Raw genomic sequence first — 13,688 nt, 5'->3', positions numbered from 1 at the left:
GTTCTTCTGGCTAATTTTGATTTAAAAACAATAAACATGTATACAGAAAATACTATTTAAATCTTTAAGAAAATAATAAAAGTTCAAATTACAAATTATAGTTTCCTAAGCCAGAAAGGCATGTGCACATATCACCATAGTTTTTCTAATTCCATATGTACTGGAGTCAAGCACTCATTCTACTAAGAGCCCAGAACTGTGCATCTTACTGTGGGGTACTAGATTCTATCTTACTGAGGTTTTTTTTTTTTTTTAAGCACCTCACCAAATACAACTAAGTAGATAAAGTGCAAGTTCAAATAGAGTTAAATAAAGTCTGCCCTGTTGCTGACAGTTTTTCAGTCTCATGTACTTATTAGTCTTCCTTAGTAATCACATTTAAAGTAAGGAGAAATTAACCAGAGCATTTGGAGGTGGGGTGCATTGTGAAACCTAACCCAGTCGTGTAAGATGAGTTTGAGAATCACAGGGAATTTATTCAGACTATGAGAAATGCCATGAAGGTAAGTGCATTTTGAAGACTAGCATTTCCCAAACAGTCATCCAGCTATCTTTTATCTATTTTTCTATTTGTATGTCATTTCCTTGGATCTTTATTGATAATCATGTGCCACATTAACTATTTTGGTCAATCATGGACCACATATATAGTGGTGGTCTCATAAAATTATAATGGAGTTCAAAAAAATTCCTATTACCTAGTGATGCTGTACCTTGGTGCATCTGTCCTACTGCCATAGTTCAACTCATTATCCATGAGTCTATGGTAATATTGGTGTATTACCAAAAAAAAAAAAAAAAAAAAAAAAAAAAAAAAAAAAAAAAAACCCACTGCACAGCCAATGTATAAAAAATAGCACAATTAAGTACAATATAATACAGTAAACACCGAGTTACTGGCTTATATATTTACTGCACTTTAGTGATTGCAGAATGTATTCCATCTACTTATATAAAACAGGTTAGTGTCAGTATGTCATGTTAGGTTAGAGCAGCCTCAAACATCTTGTGTTTACTGTGGCTCCTGATGGCACCAATATGAGGATATGTGAAGTAACTGACCGCTATATAATATTCTAGGTTTGTGTAATGAGAAAACCCTCATCCTCTATGATGTTTGCACAATGAGAAAATCATTTAATGAGCATTTCTCAAAATGTATCTCTGTCATTAAGTGAAAGGTGACTATAGTTACTTTTCTAATCTTGAAGATTTTTCTGTTCTCAAAATTATATTCTGTTATTTGCTATGGTTTGGACCTGCCATGTATCCTACAGGCTCGTGTGTTAAAGGTGTGGTCTCCAATGCAGCAAAGTTCAGAGGTGGGGCTCTTGGGAAGTGACTGAATCAGGAGCACTCTGACTCTAACGTAATGGATCATCATTGGGGTTACATAACTGATGACATTATTAGGAGGTGGTGGAAACTGCATGAGGTGGAACCTGGCTGGAGAAAGCAGGTCACTGGGGGCATGCACTGGAATGGTTATTTCTTGTCCCAAGCCCCTTCTTCTTTCTCTGCTTCCTGGCTGCCATGAGGTAAGCAGCTTTCCTCTGTCACACCTTCCACCATAATGTACTGCCTCACCACAGGCCCAGAAGCTGGGCATGACCATGGACTGAAACCTCTGAAACCGTGAACCAAAATAAATCTGTCTTCCATTAAGTTGATTTTCTCAGGTATTTTGTCACAATGAAAAAAGGCTAACTAACACATTGTTATTGCTTTAGTTTTTTCTATTTTCAGGAGATCCTGAACTGTATAAATTAGGATTATCTCCTCAAGTTTCTCCTTCAGATTCAGAAAATCAACTAGCTTTTTAACCTGGAATAAATATTTAATCAACTACACAAATGACCTGAGAACTGGGATCTCCAGTATGTGATACATGGTAGGCACTCAAAAATGCCTTGTGGTAAGTATGGATGAACTCAAATATCAAATAAAGAGAATTCTATACCCGTAACAAATTAGTATCCACATTCACCACCAAAGTTATTTGCTAGCAGAAATTATAAGTTAACTGAAGTGTGATGGCAACATGTTATATTCCAGATATGATAGCAGGCATTCACTTTTATAGGATTATGATATAAGCTTCTGCCTTTAAAGAATTCAAAGTCTATCAGAGAACACAGATCAGAAAAAGAAAAGTGGAACAGAGTGTATTTAAACAAAACAAAACAAAAAAAGGAAAGGAAAGAAAAGAAAAAGAAAAATGGAAATATACAGCAATACTAGTAAAAATTCTAAAATTTCTGTAACTTAAGCTAGACAATACCTGCATTTCTTCTGCACATGTTCATATCTGCAACCTGTCTCCAGGCATTTGTGGTGGGGTCATATACTTCAACACTTTTTCGTACTAAAGGGCCATCATGACCTCCTACAGCATATAATAAGTTGTTTAACACACCAACACCTATAAAACACAACCAACCAACTATAGTAGAGAAAAAGTGACAAGAAATATGTACCAGTTTATGTAAATGTCTTATAATTAACATTTTTGAAATTATAATTCATAATAGAAAGCAACATTAAAGCATACAATTTAAGAAATGGAAATGAATAGAACTGAATAAACTAGGATCTCAATAGGAACTATCACTCTGAAAAAAGATGCATGTCAAAGAGAATAAAAATAACATATAGGTGAAATACAGGGCAAAAGTCCTTTAATAGAATCCTCTTGAAAACTTCCATAATAAAAGTAACTCAGTGTAATATTAAAGCACCCAATTTCTAAGAAATGGATATGTAAGAGCTTATTATTTAGGAAGTTCCCAAATACTTAAAAAAAAAAAAAAATCAAAGGAATAACAAACATTATATAAATGAAACAAAGAAGGCTTTTTTTGGCAGTACTAGGGAGTGCTCTATTATTGAGCTACGTCCTCATTCCTTTTTATTTTTATTTTGAGACAGGGTCTTGCCAAGTTGCCCAGGTTGGCCTTGAACTTGCAATCATTCTGTTTCAGCCAACTGAGAAGCTGGGATTAGGTGTGAACCACTGTACTCAGCAAAGGAACCTTTTAATAAAGCAATTAGATACTAAATTTTACTTTGTAAAAGTGCACAAAAGTACTACCTACCACTACTTGCATAATTCAAAAGACAATTTGTAGTACCATTAAAATCAGCATATATTTGCAGATAACATAAAGAGATATCAATGAATCACTGTGTCTGTTTAATTATTTTCCATCATTTTGTGCTTTCATTGCTATATGGAATTCAATTTACCTGCGCCACTCCGTCTGGTGCTCATTTCTGCTATATAGGTCCACTCATTTGTTGTAGCATTATAGCATTCTACTGTGCTAAGACACTGACGTGAAGCTCCATCATAACCCCCTACGGCATAGAGCAAACCTAAACATCGAATCACAAAGAAAGCCAAATTTACAAAAATGCTATTTTTTCAAGTCATATAATATTTACATATTTTCTCCCATGGTAGCAGAGTTTCTTTTTAGAGTGATACTATTTTTATAAAATATATTAAGGCCTTCTCTTAATGGTAGTAAATGATCAAATTATGTTATGAAGATCTGCAGAGTGTATATGATGATGCTAATTTTAAATTTTCATCAGTAACTTAACAGAACAGAAATTACACTCATTTATCCTTAGATAACACTAGTTAAAAGAGGCAACATCCTGGAAGACAATTAAATAAAGTTATCTTAATAAATTGGAAAAAAGCTAAATTACGAGTTAATACCAGAATACCATGAAATACTTAGCAAATTAAAAAAAAAAAGAAAGAAATGTGTGGGCTGGGATATAGCTCAGAGGTAGAGCACTTGCCTAGCATATGTAAGGTCCTGAGTTTAATACCCAGCACTGCAAAATGGGGAAACAACAACAAGAAACCCAGGAAGTACTAATAAATGTGTGATACAAATGACACTGAAAACATGCTAAGTGAGAGAAGCAAGTCACGATGCACCACATACCATAAGATTTCATTTATTAAATGTCCAGAAGAGACAAATCTACATAGTGGCAGGAGGTAGATTAGTGACTGTTGAGGGCCAAAGAGGTCAAGGATAACAGCTAAGGGAAGCAGGATTGCCTTTGAGGTAATAAAAATGTGCTAAAATGAAGTGCTGTGATAGATGTACACAGAACTGTATCCATAGTATGAACAAACTGTATGGTATTTGAATTATATTTTAGTAAAATTATTTTTAAGTGCAGAGAATTATACCTGCAGTAAAGAGGAAATGAGAAGTCACAAATTTGCATAAGCCAGTATTTTTTAAAGAAAAAAAAAGCCACACCACAGCTTAGTATTTGTAGGCTTCCTTAAATTCTACTGGAGAACAAGGTAGGGTTTATATATATAAGTAACTATGGCAATCCATCCCTAAAATGTTAAACAGCCCTTCTCCAGCTATACAATTTTGTATATATATATCACCTGATTTTTTTCCCAAACAAAAGTATTAAGATTAGTCAACAGTCTTATATAGAGTACATACACATGCACTCACAAACACAGAGAGAGGAGGGGGAGAATAGAGAAAGGGCCTTATACAGGTTAGTTTATACAGACAAGCTAATTTTAAATAATTATAATTTTATAGTACTTACTATTTTTTCTTTTTAAGTGATAATTTGCCCATTTATAAGATGAGTGGTTAGATTACTAGAACTCTCCAGAATCAAGAAACAATATGTACCTGAAGTGTTCACCTGAGAAAACTGCCAGAACCTACCTCCAACAACACCCACACCAACACTGCTCCTCCTCGTGTTCATTGGCGCTACATGAAACCATTCATTAGACTTTATGTTATATGCTTCCACAGATGATAAACCTATAATAAAGTACAATACTCTTAATTTCCTCCTCTCAAAAATTTAGTTGTTCTCTCTATAGATATTATTAGGGAAAAATATTTCAGGCCTTTTACATTGGGCTAAAATTAAAAAGGGGAAATGGTAGAATAGAATCATGTTAATTATGTGATAAATAGGAACAGCTTCTTTTTGAGGAACTCCTTCCTATTCAAACTACTGTCATTTACAAGCTTTTTAAACATGGTAAGATAACTGATACTGATGCATGATAAAGGAAATTTATATACTCAGCACTCTGACATACGTCATTCAAAGAAATTCTTGATGCAATTTTAAAACATTTTAAATATAATGCCCATTATGTGGACACTCAAATGTGCTATAATTTGCTCCATAAATATGATCACTATGTTAACTGTAACAGCAATGTAGAAAAGATGAGATGGAAATTACCTGTGCTCCCGTCAAAGCCTCCCACTGCATATAACAATCCATTTAACACAGCTGCTCCCAAAGTGCTTCTCCGGTCTCGCATGTTAGCAACACTGGTCCACTGGTCCTTCACGGGGTCATAGGAATCTACAGTGCGAACTCTTAATGAGCCATTAAAGCCACCAACGGCAAAAACAAGTCCAGCCATGTAGACCATCCCTGCAAAAAGAATGCAGCATTTGATGATGAATATGTGACCCAATTACTACCACTATTGGAAGACTGCTTTCCAGTAAGTCTACAGTGATTGTTAGACCATGCTACTCATAGGTAGAACCTGACTAAGTCCTAAAAAACACTATTCGTTTGTAAGAATACATAACCACAAGTGCACAATGATGTATGTATAAGGAATTCATTGTAGCACTGCTTATAGTAACATAGTAACATAGATTAAAAAGTTTTAATATTTAATTAAAAATGAATGGGCTGGGGCATGTATAGCTAAGCAGTAAAGCACTTACACAACATGTGTAAGGCCATGGGTTAGATCCCCAGCACAGAAAAACAAAAACAAAACCTAATAAACTTATACCATATCTAGACCAAAATAAAGTACTTTATTCTTTCTTTTCTTTGTAGTGCTAAGGATCAAACCCAGGGTCTCACACATGCTAGGTAAGCACTATGCCACTGAGTTAGACCCCAGTCCAAGACAAATCTTAAAAGAATGAAGTAACTCTAGATATACTCATATGTAATGATCTCCAATATATACTGTTGAAGTACAACCAACACAGAAATGTTCCACTGCATTTAAAACTCATTTTGCTAAGGGAGATAGGAATTATGGATCAGATTAAGTCCTGGGAAAGATTCCCAACATTTGCAAATGCCTCTTCTGATCACATTTTTGGCTAAATAAGATATATTTCAATAAATGTTCATGAAACAGATGCCTGTATGAAAGCAACTGTGGTTTACAGCAGAGTCAGACATCTCCTAGAACTAAGGATCCCAAGCTAAAGAATTACCTTCTCAACATTTCTGTAAAGGTAATTAGAAAAATACCCAGCAAATTGCCAGCTCCTCCAGTTTATTCTAGAGAACCATAAAGATATCTAAAAATGAAGGCACAGCAGCTATCCCTATCAATGTCTCAGATGAATTGTATGAGGCCTGAATCCCTACTTAACCACAGAGTGGCTTGAATCAAACCTTTTCTAATAGTCTGTCTTCTAATTAATAAAATAAGACCTGAGAGAGAAGCTCTCAAAGACCCAATAATGGAGAGCTGTGCATAATGCATCATGCCTACCTGCCCGGCATCTCCTGGAAGGCAATTCTGCCACTTGGTGCCATCGTTCTTCCTTAAAGTCATAGCATTCCACACTTCGAATAGCCTTTGGTGCTTGGCCCCCAACCACCACCATCAACTGGAAGGGCAGAAATATAAGCACTTGAACAAATGATTCTTACATGTTCTAAGATTTAATATGTCGTACAAAGACTGGTGTAGGGAGTGTTAGAATGAGATGGCAGGGTGAGCGGAGGGAAAACAACCCCCTAACAACATGTAGTAAACATCAACCACAGGGAACATGTTAGAACTACAATTCCATTATTTAGCACATTTAGTCAAAAATAAGGATTTCAGAAACTAAAATAAGTTTCTGATCCTTGAAGCAAAAGCGGTATTTTAAGCCAAAAAACAGCAGGCAGTCAGCACTGGCAAGGCTGCAGTAGATCACAGGGCTTGCTATAAACCTGATCCTGGTTTTGCAATGACCAGGGATTAGATTTCCACAATCAAGGACAGAGAGAAATAAATATATGTCACTGGGTAGGCGAGGTGAAGAGGACAGTAAGGTATTAAAAGAAAGACGGAAAAATATCCAAAAGGAGTGATTGACAATAGATTCCTAGATTCCAAGGAAAGAGATCTCCCTGATGTCCCTCAAATAAAATGACCAATAGGACAAATAATGGAGATGCTACAAACCATAACAAACGAATACACAATACTCTCCTGCTGAGAATAATGAGGTCTATAATAAATGTCCTCAATTCAATTCAACAAATATTTATTAACTGCCTATCATTTGTATCTGTCCAGAACTGTGCTAGGTATTATATATGAGAAATGTAAGACATGGTCTCTGCCAGTCAAGAGCTGAGAGATTTCACTAAAGAAAAAGGACCCATGAAATAATTAAAGAACAAAATACAATTATATGTGATCAAAAAGTATATGATTAGTACAGATCAATTAGTAATTGGTTTCTGCTAATCAGAAAATGAAAAGCTGCCATGATCCAGCAAAATCTTCAGTCAGGGAGGGGAACCAGGGCCTTGAGAGATAGATGGGATTTAGAAACTTTTACTGAGTATACCCAGGCACTTCCTGGCACCAATGAAAATACAGCTGTCAAATCAGGGAGGTGTCACAGTTAATGATGTCTTATATGGAAAACTGTAAAGAATGACCAGCACTTTGAGAAAAATGTGATGAGATGATTATACGAAAAACAGATGTTAAAAACAAAACAAGGGCTGGGGTTGTGGCTCAGAAGTAAAGTGCTTGCCTAGCATGTGTGAGGTGCTGAGTTTGATCCTCAGCACCACATACGTACATAAAAAAAAGGTATTGTGTCCGTCTACAACTAAAAATATTAAAAAACAAAACAAAACAAAAAAATCAAAACAGAATGATGGAATAACTCATACATACAAATTGGGGAGATCTGTGACTTTGAATAATGGCGTAACTATTCTTAGAACTATAGAAAAATAGACACTTAGAAAATATGATTCTTGAATCAGAGAAAATCCCAAGTTTCCAAAAAGGAGCCTATGTTAGTTATTTAATAGCTGGAGGATAGAAAGAATCTCTAAAGATCTTAAAATAAGGTTGAACAAAGATCAACCACACAATTTATTTCAAGTCTATCATTCTTCTAGTGCTGAATTCAAATAAGCAGAAGGAAGAATTAGCAAAGGAAACCCATAATGCCCTCCCCTTTACCACCAAAAGAAAAAAAGGAGGGGACAAGGTTATTAAATCACAGAATTATAATGACATCAAGATCAACCTTGTATTTAGGGATCTGTGTTCAAAACTGCCTGATGGTTTATATAAAAATCTTAAATATGGTTATCTGATAAAGATCAATTTAAAAAACTCAGAATATTTATTTTACATCCTAAAACAACACTGATTTGTAGATTTCATGATTCTCAAATTCTGAATCTCATAATTTCTAAACAATAGTTGTTTTACACTTCAAAACGAGGATGGAAGGGAAAATGTGTTACTACAGAGAACAGTAGTAACGTGTCCTTCACTGAACCAAGAGAGGCACAAAGAGGTGGGGACTGGGAGTCCAGCAATCAGAGAAGGGAGAAGGTACAATGGGAAGACAAGAGAGCTGGGACAGAGATCAAGGAACTGGGCTAGATAAACGTGCTAACCACAAGAGTTGTTCATAATGCTGACACCCCACTTATCTGTAAAACACACCTGACCCCATTTGAGAAGCAGTACACTAATTATGCTATAAAAAAACATGGAAACAGGGAAAATCTTACATAGCAAAAAGTTACATGTAACATTTGAGGAGGGTAAGAGCTATGAAGTTAAGCAAATTCAAGTGATCATCCTGAAATGTGGGTCAATTAAATTTTGTTCTTTTTGTTTGTTTTCTCTACCTATTAAATATTTGTTTTAAATGTTTCCTGAAAAATCAAGTTTTATAATTTTTTTCATTGGAAATTTTAGTAGACTCACTGAGTAAAAAATATATACCTAAAAATAAGACAGTATTTGTAAAAGTACAGATTCTAAAGAGAAAAAGGAGCTAACAAAGTACACTACAAAACAAGTTTTCTCATTGAGGCTCAGATACAAGGATGCCTTACACAATCCTAACACTGTTTACTGAGAATGCAAAACTAATGTTTAACATACAAAAAGACCCAAACATGCAATTAGTATGAGTTCATAAAATGAGATCCTAATATAAAAAGGACTAAGTCACTGTGGTAGAAAAATTATCCAAATCTCACAATAATTTCCTCAGCACTACCACCCCATCTTGTTTCCTTTGACTCATCTGTTTGATGATAAAATGTATCATTACTATGAAATACAGATGCATAAGCAATTAATCTTTGCTTCATTCTTGCTTGCTTAGAATTAGTCCTGAATACAGTCACCTTAGAAGGGCCAACAGTGCTGCTGAAAAGCTTCCTACACAAGCACCTTTTCAAAAATATGCATGAATAAACAAACAGTGAGAAGGGATCACTTAGGTGAGACATGCAAAGTTGAAACAACAGTGCTGCTCACTATTATCCACGTCTGTTGCACACCTTGCTAGCACACTGACGAAGCAGCAGGTAAGAGAACCTCCATGAATCTGTCTACCCACCACAAAATAAAAGCAACAGAATTGCCAAGTCAAGAAGTGTAACACAGTTGGAAGGGCAAAGTCATACCAGTAAAGTCCAGGAAAACTAAACTGAATAGATGGCACAAACTTCATTAAAGAGAAAATAAAATGCTAGACAGAATTTTACCAAGAATTCTTTAGGAGGTTTACAAAAGTGACATGTTAATCCCAGAAATTGTAAATTCGCTTTCACTCAAATTTTCTCTGCAGTATAGTTAAAGATAACAAAGCTGAAGATGCCAGAAGAGGAAATATATAAGTTAAGAAGACAGTTTTTTTATAAATAAGAAATGCTTAAAAACTATTAAACTAGAAAAAAGTTACAAAGACTAGCATTAAAAAAAAAAGTAATTCTAAATTTATGGCCAAGATTCTGAACACTTTTTATAAAAATTGTTTTTTATAAGACTAAAAACATCAAATAATATGAACAAATACGAAGTAACAGAGAATTATAAAGATGGCTACTTATTAAAGCAGGTAAAGGGGTTTTGGAAAATATAAACACTCATAGAATCAGCAGACCCAGATGGCATGCATACTGAAGTGTTAGGGAACTAACTAGTGTACTTACTGAGCCACTTACAATTATTTTTGAAAAATCTTGGAGAACTGAGGAGAGATCAGAAAATTTAAAAAAGGCAAATACCAAACTTCCAAAACAGGGTAGGAGTGAATGCCTTGCAAATATTTTTTTAAAGTAGTAATAATTCTCAGTAAAAATTTAGAATATTTTGAGAAAAGTATTCAAACTTCTAGAGAATAAAATGATGAGTAACATGCAGACGAATGCAGAAAAAGAAAATACCAAATTTAAATCCTTTTGATTCTCAATCTTACCAAATATTATATGCCAAATTCTCATTTTTGGTTTAGATAATAAACGTAATCATATGGACTGAAATTCTCTACAAATGGATTGTCAGTGGGTGGGTATTTCTAATGAGGTGTTACCAGGGCAAGTGCTGAGGTCCACTTTAAATTAATGCATTTACTAATGATCTAGAAAATTAACTACAATGGTATAATGGCAAAATCTGCAGTGACCTCTAAATTGGGACTGATGTTAACATTGAGCAAAACAAAAAACACCAATTAAGATATGAATCAATTAAAAAATGTAGATTACAGAAATAAAACTTGGAAAAACAGTAAAAGCATTAAAGTGGAAGAATTTTAAAGACGTAATTCAATGGAAAGGATAGAAGTAATAACTACAGATGTGGAAAAACAGGTTAATTCTTATTTCTTAAGAGGTAAACACAAATAGATAAATAAAATGTTATACTATGGATCATTCTGATTAGACCATACACAAAATGGGGCTTAAAGTGTTGGTCTTGTAGTACTGTAAAGAGGCAAACAGACCAGAAAGAATCGCAAACAGAGAAAGAAATGAGAGATCATTCTGAAAGAAAAATCAAAGCAGTAAATCATGAGTGGCCACAACTAAAAAACTAAAGGTACAAATATAAATTTGTACATAGGAAAATATGGACACTGGTGATATGGGAAGATACACAGGAAATCTAAGTTGAAATGGCTACATATGAAGTATGGGAAACTCTCAAACAGTATACAATAAAGAATATGAAGAAAAATTGAATAAGCTATTTTATTATCCTTAGTTCTAATATATAATTCCATGAAACTACCAGGTTTTTAGTTATATATCCTATAATTTCTTACACAGAAATATTCCTGCTTAGTCTGATTTTCTTCTTTTGACCACAGCTAGTGTTTCCTACTATAAGAAGAGCTAGTGAAACTCAAAGGGACAAGACCCAGCTGCCCTCCATTCCAGAGGAGTAATATCATGCAGTTTATTAAGAATAAATGAAGCATACAAACCCCACCCTCAACATATAAAATTAACAAGGAGATTAAATCATATACTCTACAATGCATTCTTAAGATTACTGCATTTTGCAAGATAACTAAAATAAGCATGGGAATTCAGATGATCAAAAACATTAACAGCTTACTATAGGGCTTAGGATGAAGTAAAAACAAGTACGAACAATAGATCCTACTTTGGGAAGGTTCATGGGTGTCCTCAGTCGGGTACGGACACTCTTCATTAATATCCGCTGCTCTGTTGGCAGCAAATGATACTTCATAGCTTCAATGAGGTAATCTTTGCAAGCACTGCTATTCTTGACCAATGCCTCCTCTTCAACCCTCTGTAAGGAGATAAACCCCATAAGCAAACAACTATTTCATGATATAACTACTAAAGAAACAAAAGTAAAGAAGAGGAAACAGCAGTAACCATCTTCTCTGTATCACTCTTTACTTTTGCTCATGTATGACTTGCAGAGAAAAACATGTATAAATAAAGGAGAAGAACTGCAATGAAAATTATAAACATCAAGGTCAGCTAGATAATATGAACTCTAGATGATACTATATTGACCTGTTTCTTACCTTTAAACATCAAGTCACATAGTAAAAAAAAAAGAAGTAAAATAAAAATCCAAGAAACAAAATTTAGATAATGAGTCCTTCAAATGGGAAAGGCAAAACTAATAAGTTAACAGTACTTTTTTTAAACCCAAGGGGGCAAATAAAATATCTGGAAAAGACTCAAAATACTTAAAATATTGTGCCTACATCATAAATAAATCTTGTCCTGACTATGCCTGACCTCAAATGCAAGACAGGTTTTTAAAGTTCATTTCTTTAACACCAGAGGACCAATAGTTACACAGATTAATTTCAATAATGCATTTTCTAGTAATTCTAAAAGATTCAGCTCTAACCTTTTAATAAAGAGATGTTTCTTTAGATGGTTTCAATTATGAAAATAATGCTGAAACATTCCTATAAGAGTGCCAATAAAAAGTAAATTTAAAACTGTTAAGGGATTAATAAGGAATCATTATTCCTATTTTATTTCAAATAACCTTTTTTTCTTCAGCTTAGAAATTAAAAAAAAAAAAAAAAAAACTAAACACATCTCACTGTGAAATTATTCTATTAAGTAGAATTTAACAGTATTTGGGTCAGATCTTAAAATTCCATTCCTGCTGGGGAATCAAAAGAACAAAGCAAAGAAGATGTAGAACAGTAACACAAAGTCATGGCCCATTTATCATATGTACTTAAATGACCACAAATACTACCTCTTAAAGCTGTATTACCTACTTACCCAAATCGGAAAAGGGGGCTGAAACAAATTTCTAAAGAATGGGGAATGTTAAAAAGAGAACAGTTCCCAAGACTGCAGGTGCCCTAACTGGCCCTCCTTCCTGTATCCTGCAGATCTTATCAGCGTGTGACTGGGATCTACACACTGTCAGGTCAGTGACAGGGCATTATGCATATTCCTAAGTTTTGCATGTTTTTACCTGAACCAAATACTCCCGAGGAAGCAAAGGTAACCGTACGTGTTCCATTAGTCGAGCCATAAACTCTTGCCTCACATCCTTGTCATGGTTCACCCATGCTATTACTGCTTCAAATACCTTGCAGAAAATATGGAGAAAGAAAAAATAAGTAATGAATTATATACCCAAGCATCTGGACAAAATATACTACATGTTATACACAACCCTTGCTAAGACACTCAAGTTTAATCCATGGCTTAAATTTTATCAAAATCCTGATTTGCAACATATTTACAAAGTCATTCACTCATTTCTTTGTTTTTTTAAACATGGAATTTAGTAAGTACTTTAATAAATACTGTGTACTTAATAAGTACTTTTCATTTGGTATTTACCAAGCATTTTACCAAGTACATTATCTAGGCTCACTGAACTTGAATGGCAGCTGTGATAATATGATGATACATGATCTATTTCGCTATTGATAACTTTCCAAATTGAATTTTGTTCTACTTACACAGATTTAAATCTCAAGTTCCTTTGGAATAAAGCACTCAAATAATAAAGTAAAGTGATATTTGGAATGAAAACCATGTAGACTTATACAAAACTCATTTTCAGTTTTTTCTCTAGGTTTACAAACAAATGTTGGACCATACACTTA

The 13,688-nt window shown here is 34.2% G+C and overlaps 1 protein-coding gene across 3 annotated transcripts in view; it reads right to left on the bottom strand.

Moving 5' to 3' along the window:
* Nucleotides 1–13,688, bottom strand: part of Klhl2 (kelch like family member 2) — a 96,549-nt gene that overhangs the window by 5,140 nt on the left and 77,721 nt on the right. For 2 of the 3 annotated variants that reach the window (XM_047548442.1, XM_047548443.1), the window contains 7 exons: nt 13,046–13,162; nt 11,729–11,878; nt 6,563–6,680; nt 5,266–5,463; nt 4,728–4,829; nt 3,247–3,375; nt 2,282–2,422 (listed from right to left, as the gene is read on the bottom strand). In XM_047548442.1, coding sequence (XP_047404398.1) covers nt 2,282–2,422; nt 3,247–3,375; nt 4,728–4,829; nt 5,266–5,463; nt 6,563–6,680; nt 11,729–11,878; nt 13,046–13,162 — 955 coding nt within the window. Of the gene's footprint in view, nt 1–2,281; nt 2,423–3,246; nt 3,376–4,727; nt 4,830–5,265; nt 5,464–6,562; nt 6,681–11,716; nt 11,879–13,045; nt 13,163–13,688 lie in introns of all 3 variants that reach the window. The other variant, XM_047548441.1, reaches the window with a different exon arrangement.

This window comes from Sciurus carolinensis, chromosome 4 (genome assembly GCF_902686445.1).
Source record: "Sciurus carolinensis chromosome 4, mSciCar1.2, whole genome shotgun sequence".
NCBI classification, from domain to species: Eukaryota; Metazoa; Chordata; class Mammalia; order Rodentia; family Sciuridae; genus Sciurus; species Sciurus carolinensis.
The sequence above is the reverse complement of the archived record's forward strand: the minus strand, read 5'-3'. Positions and strand labels throughout refer to the sequence as shown.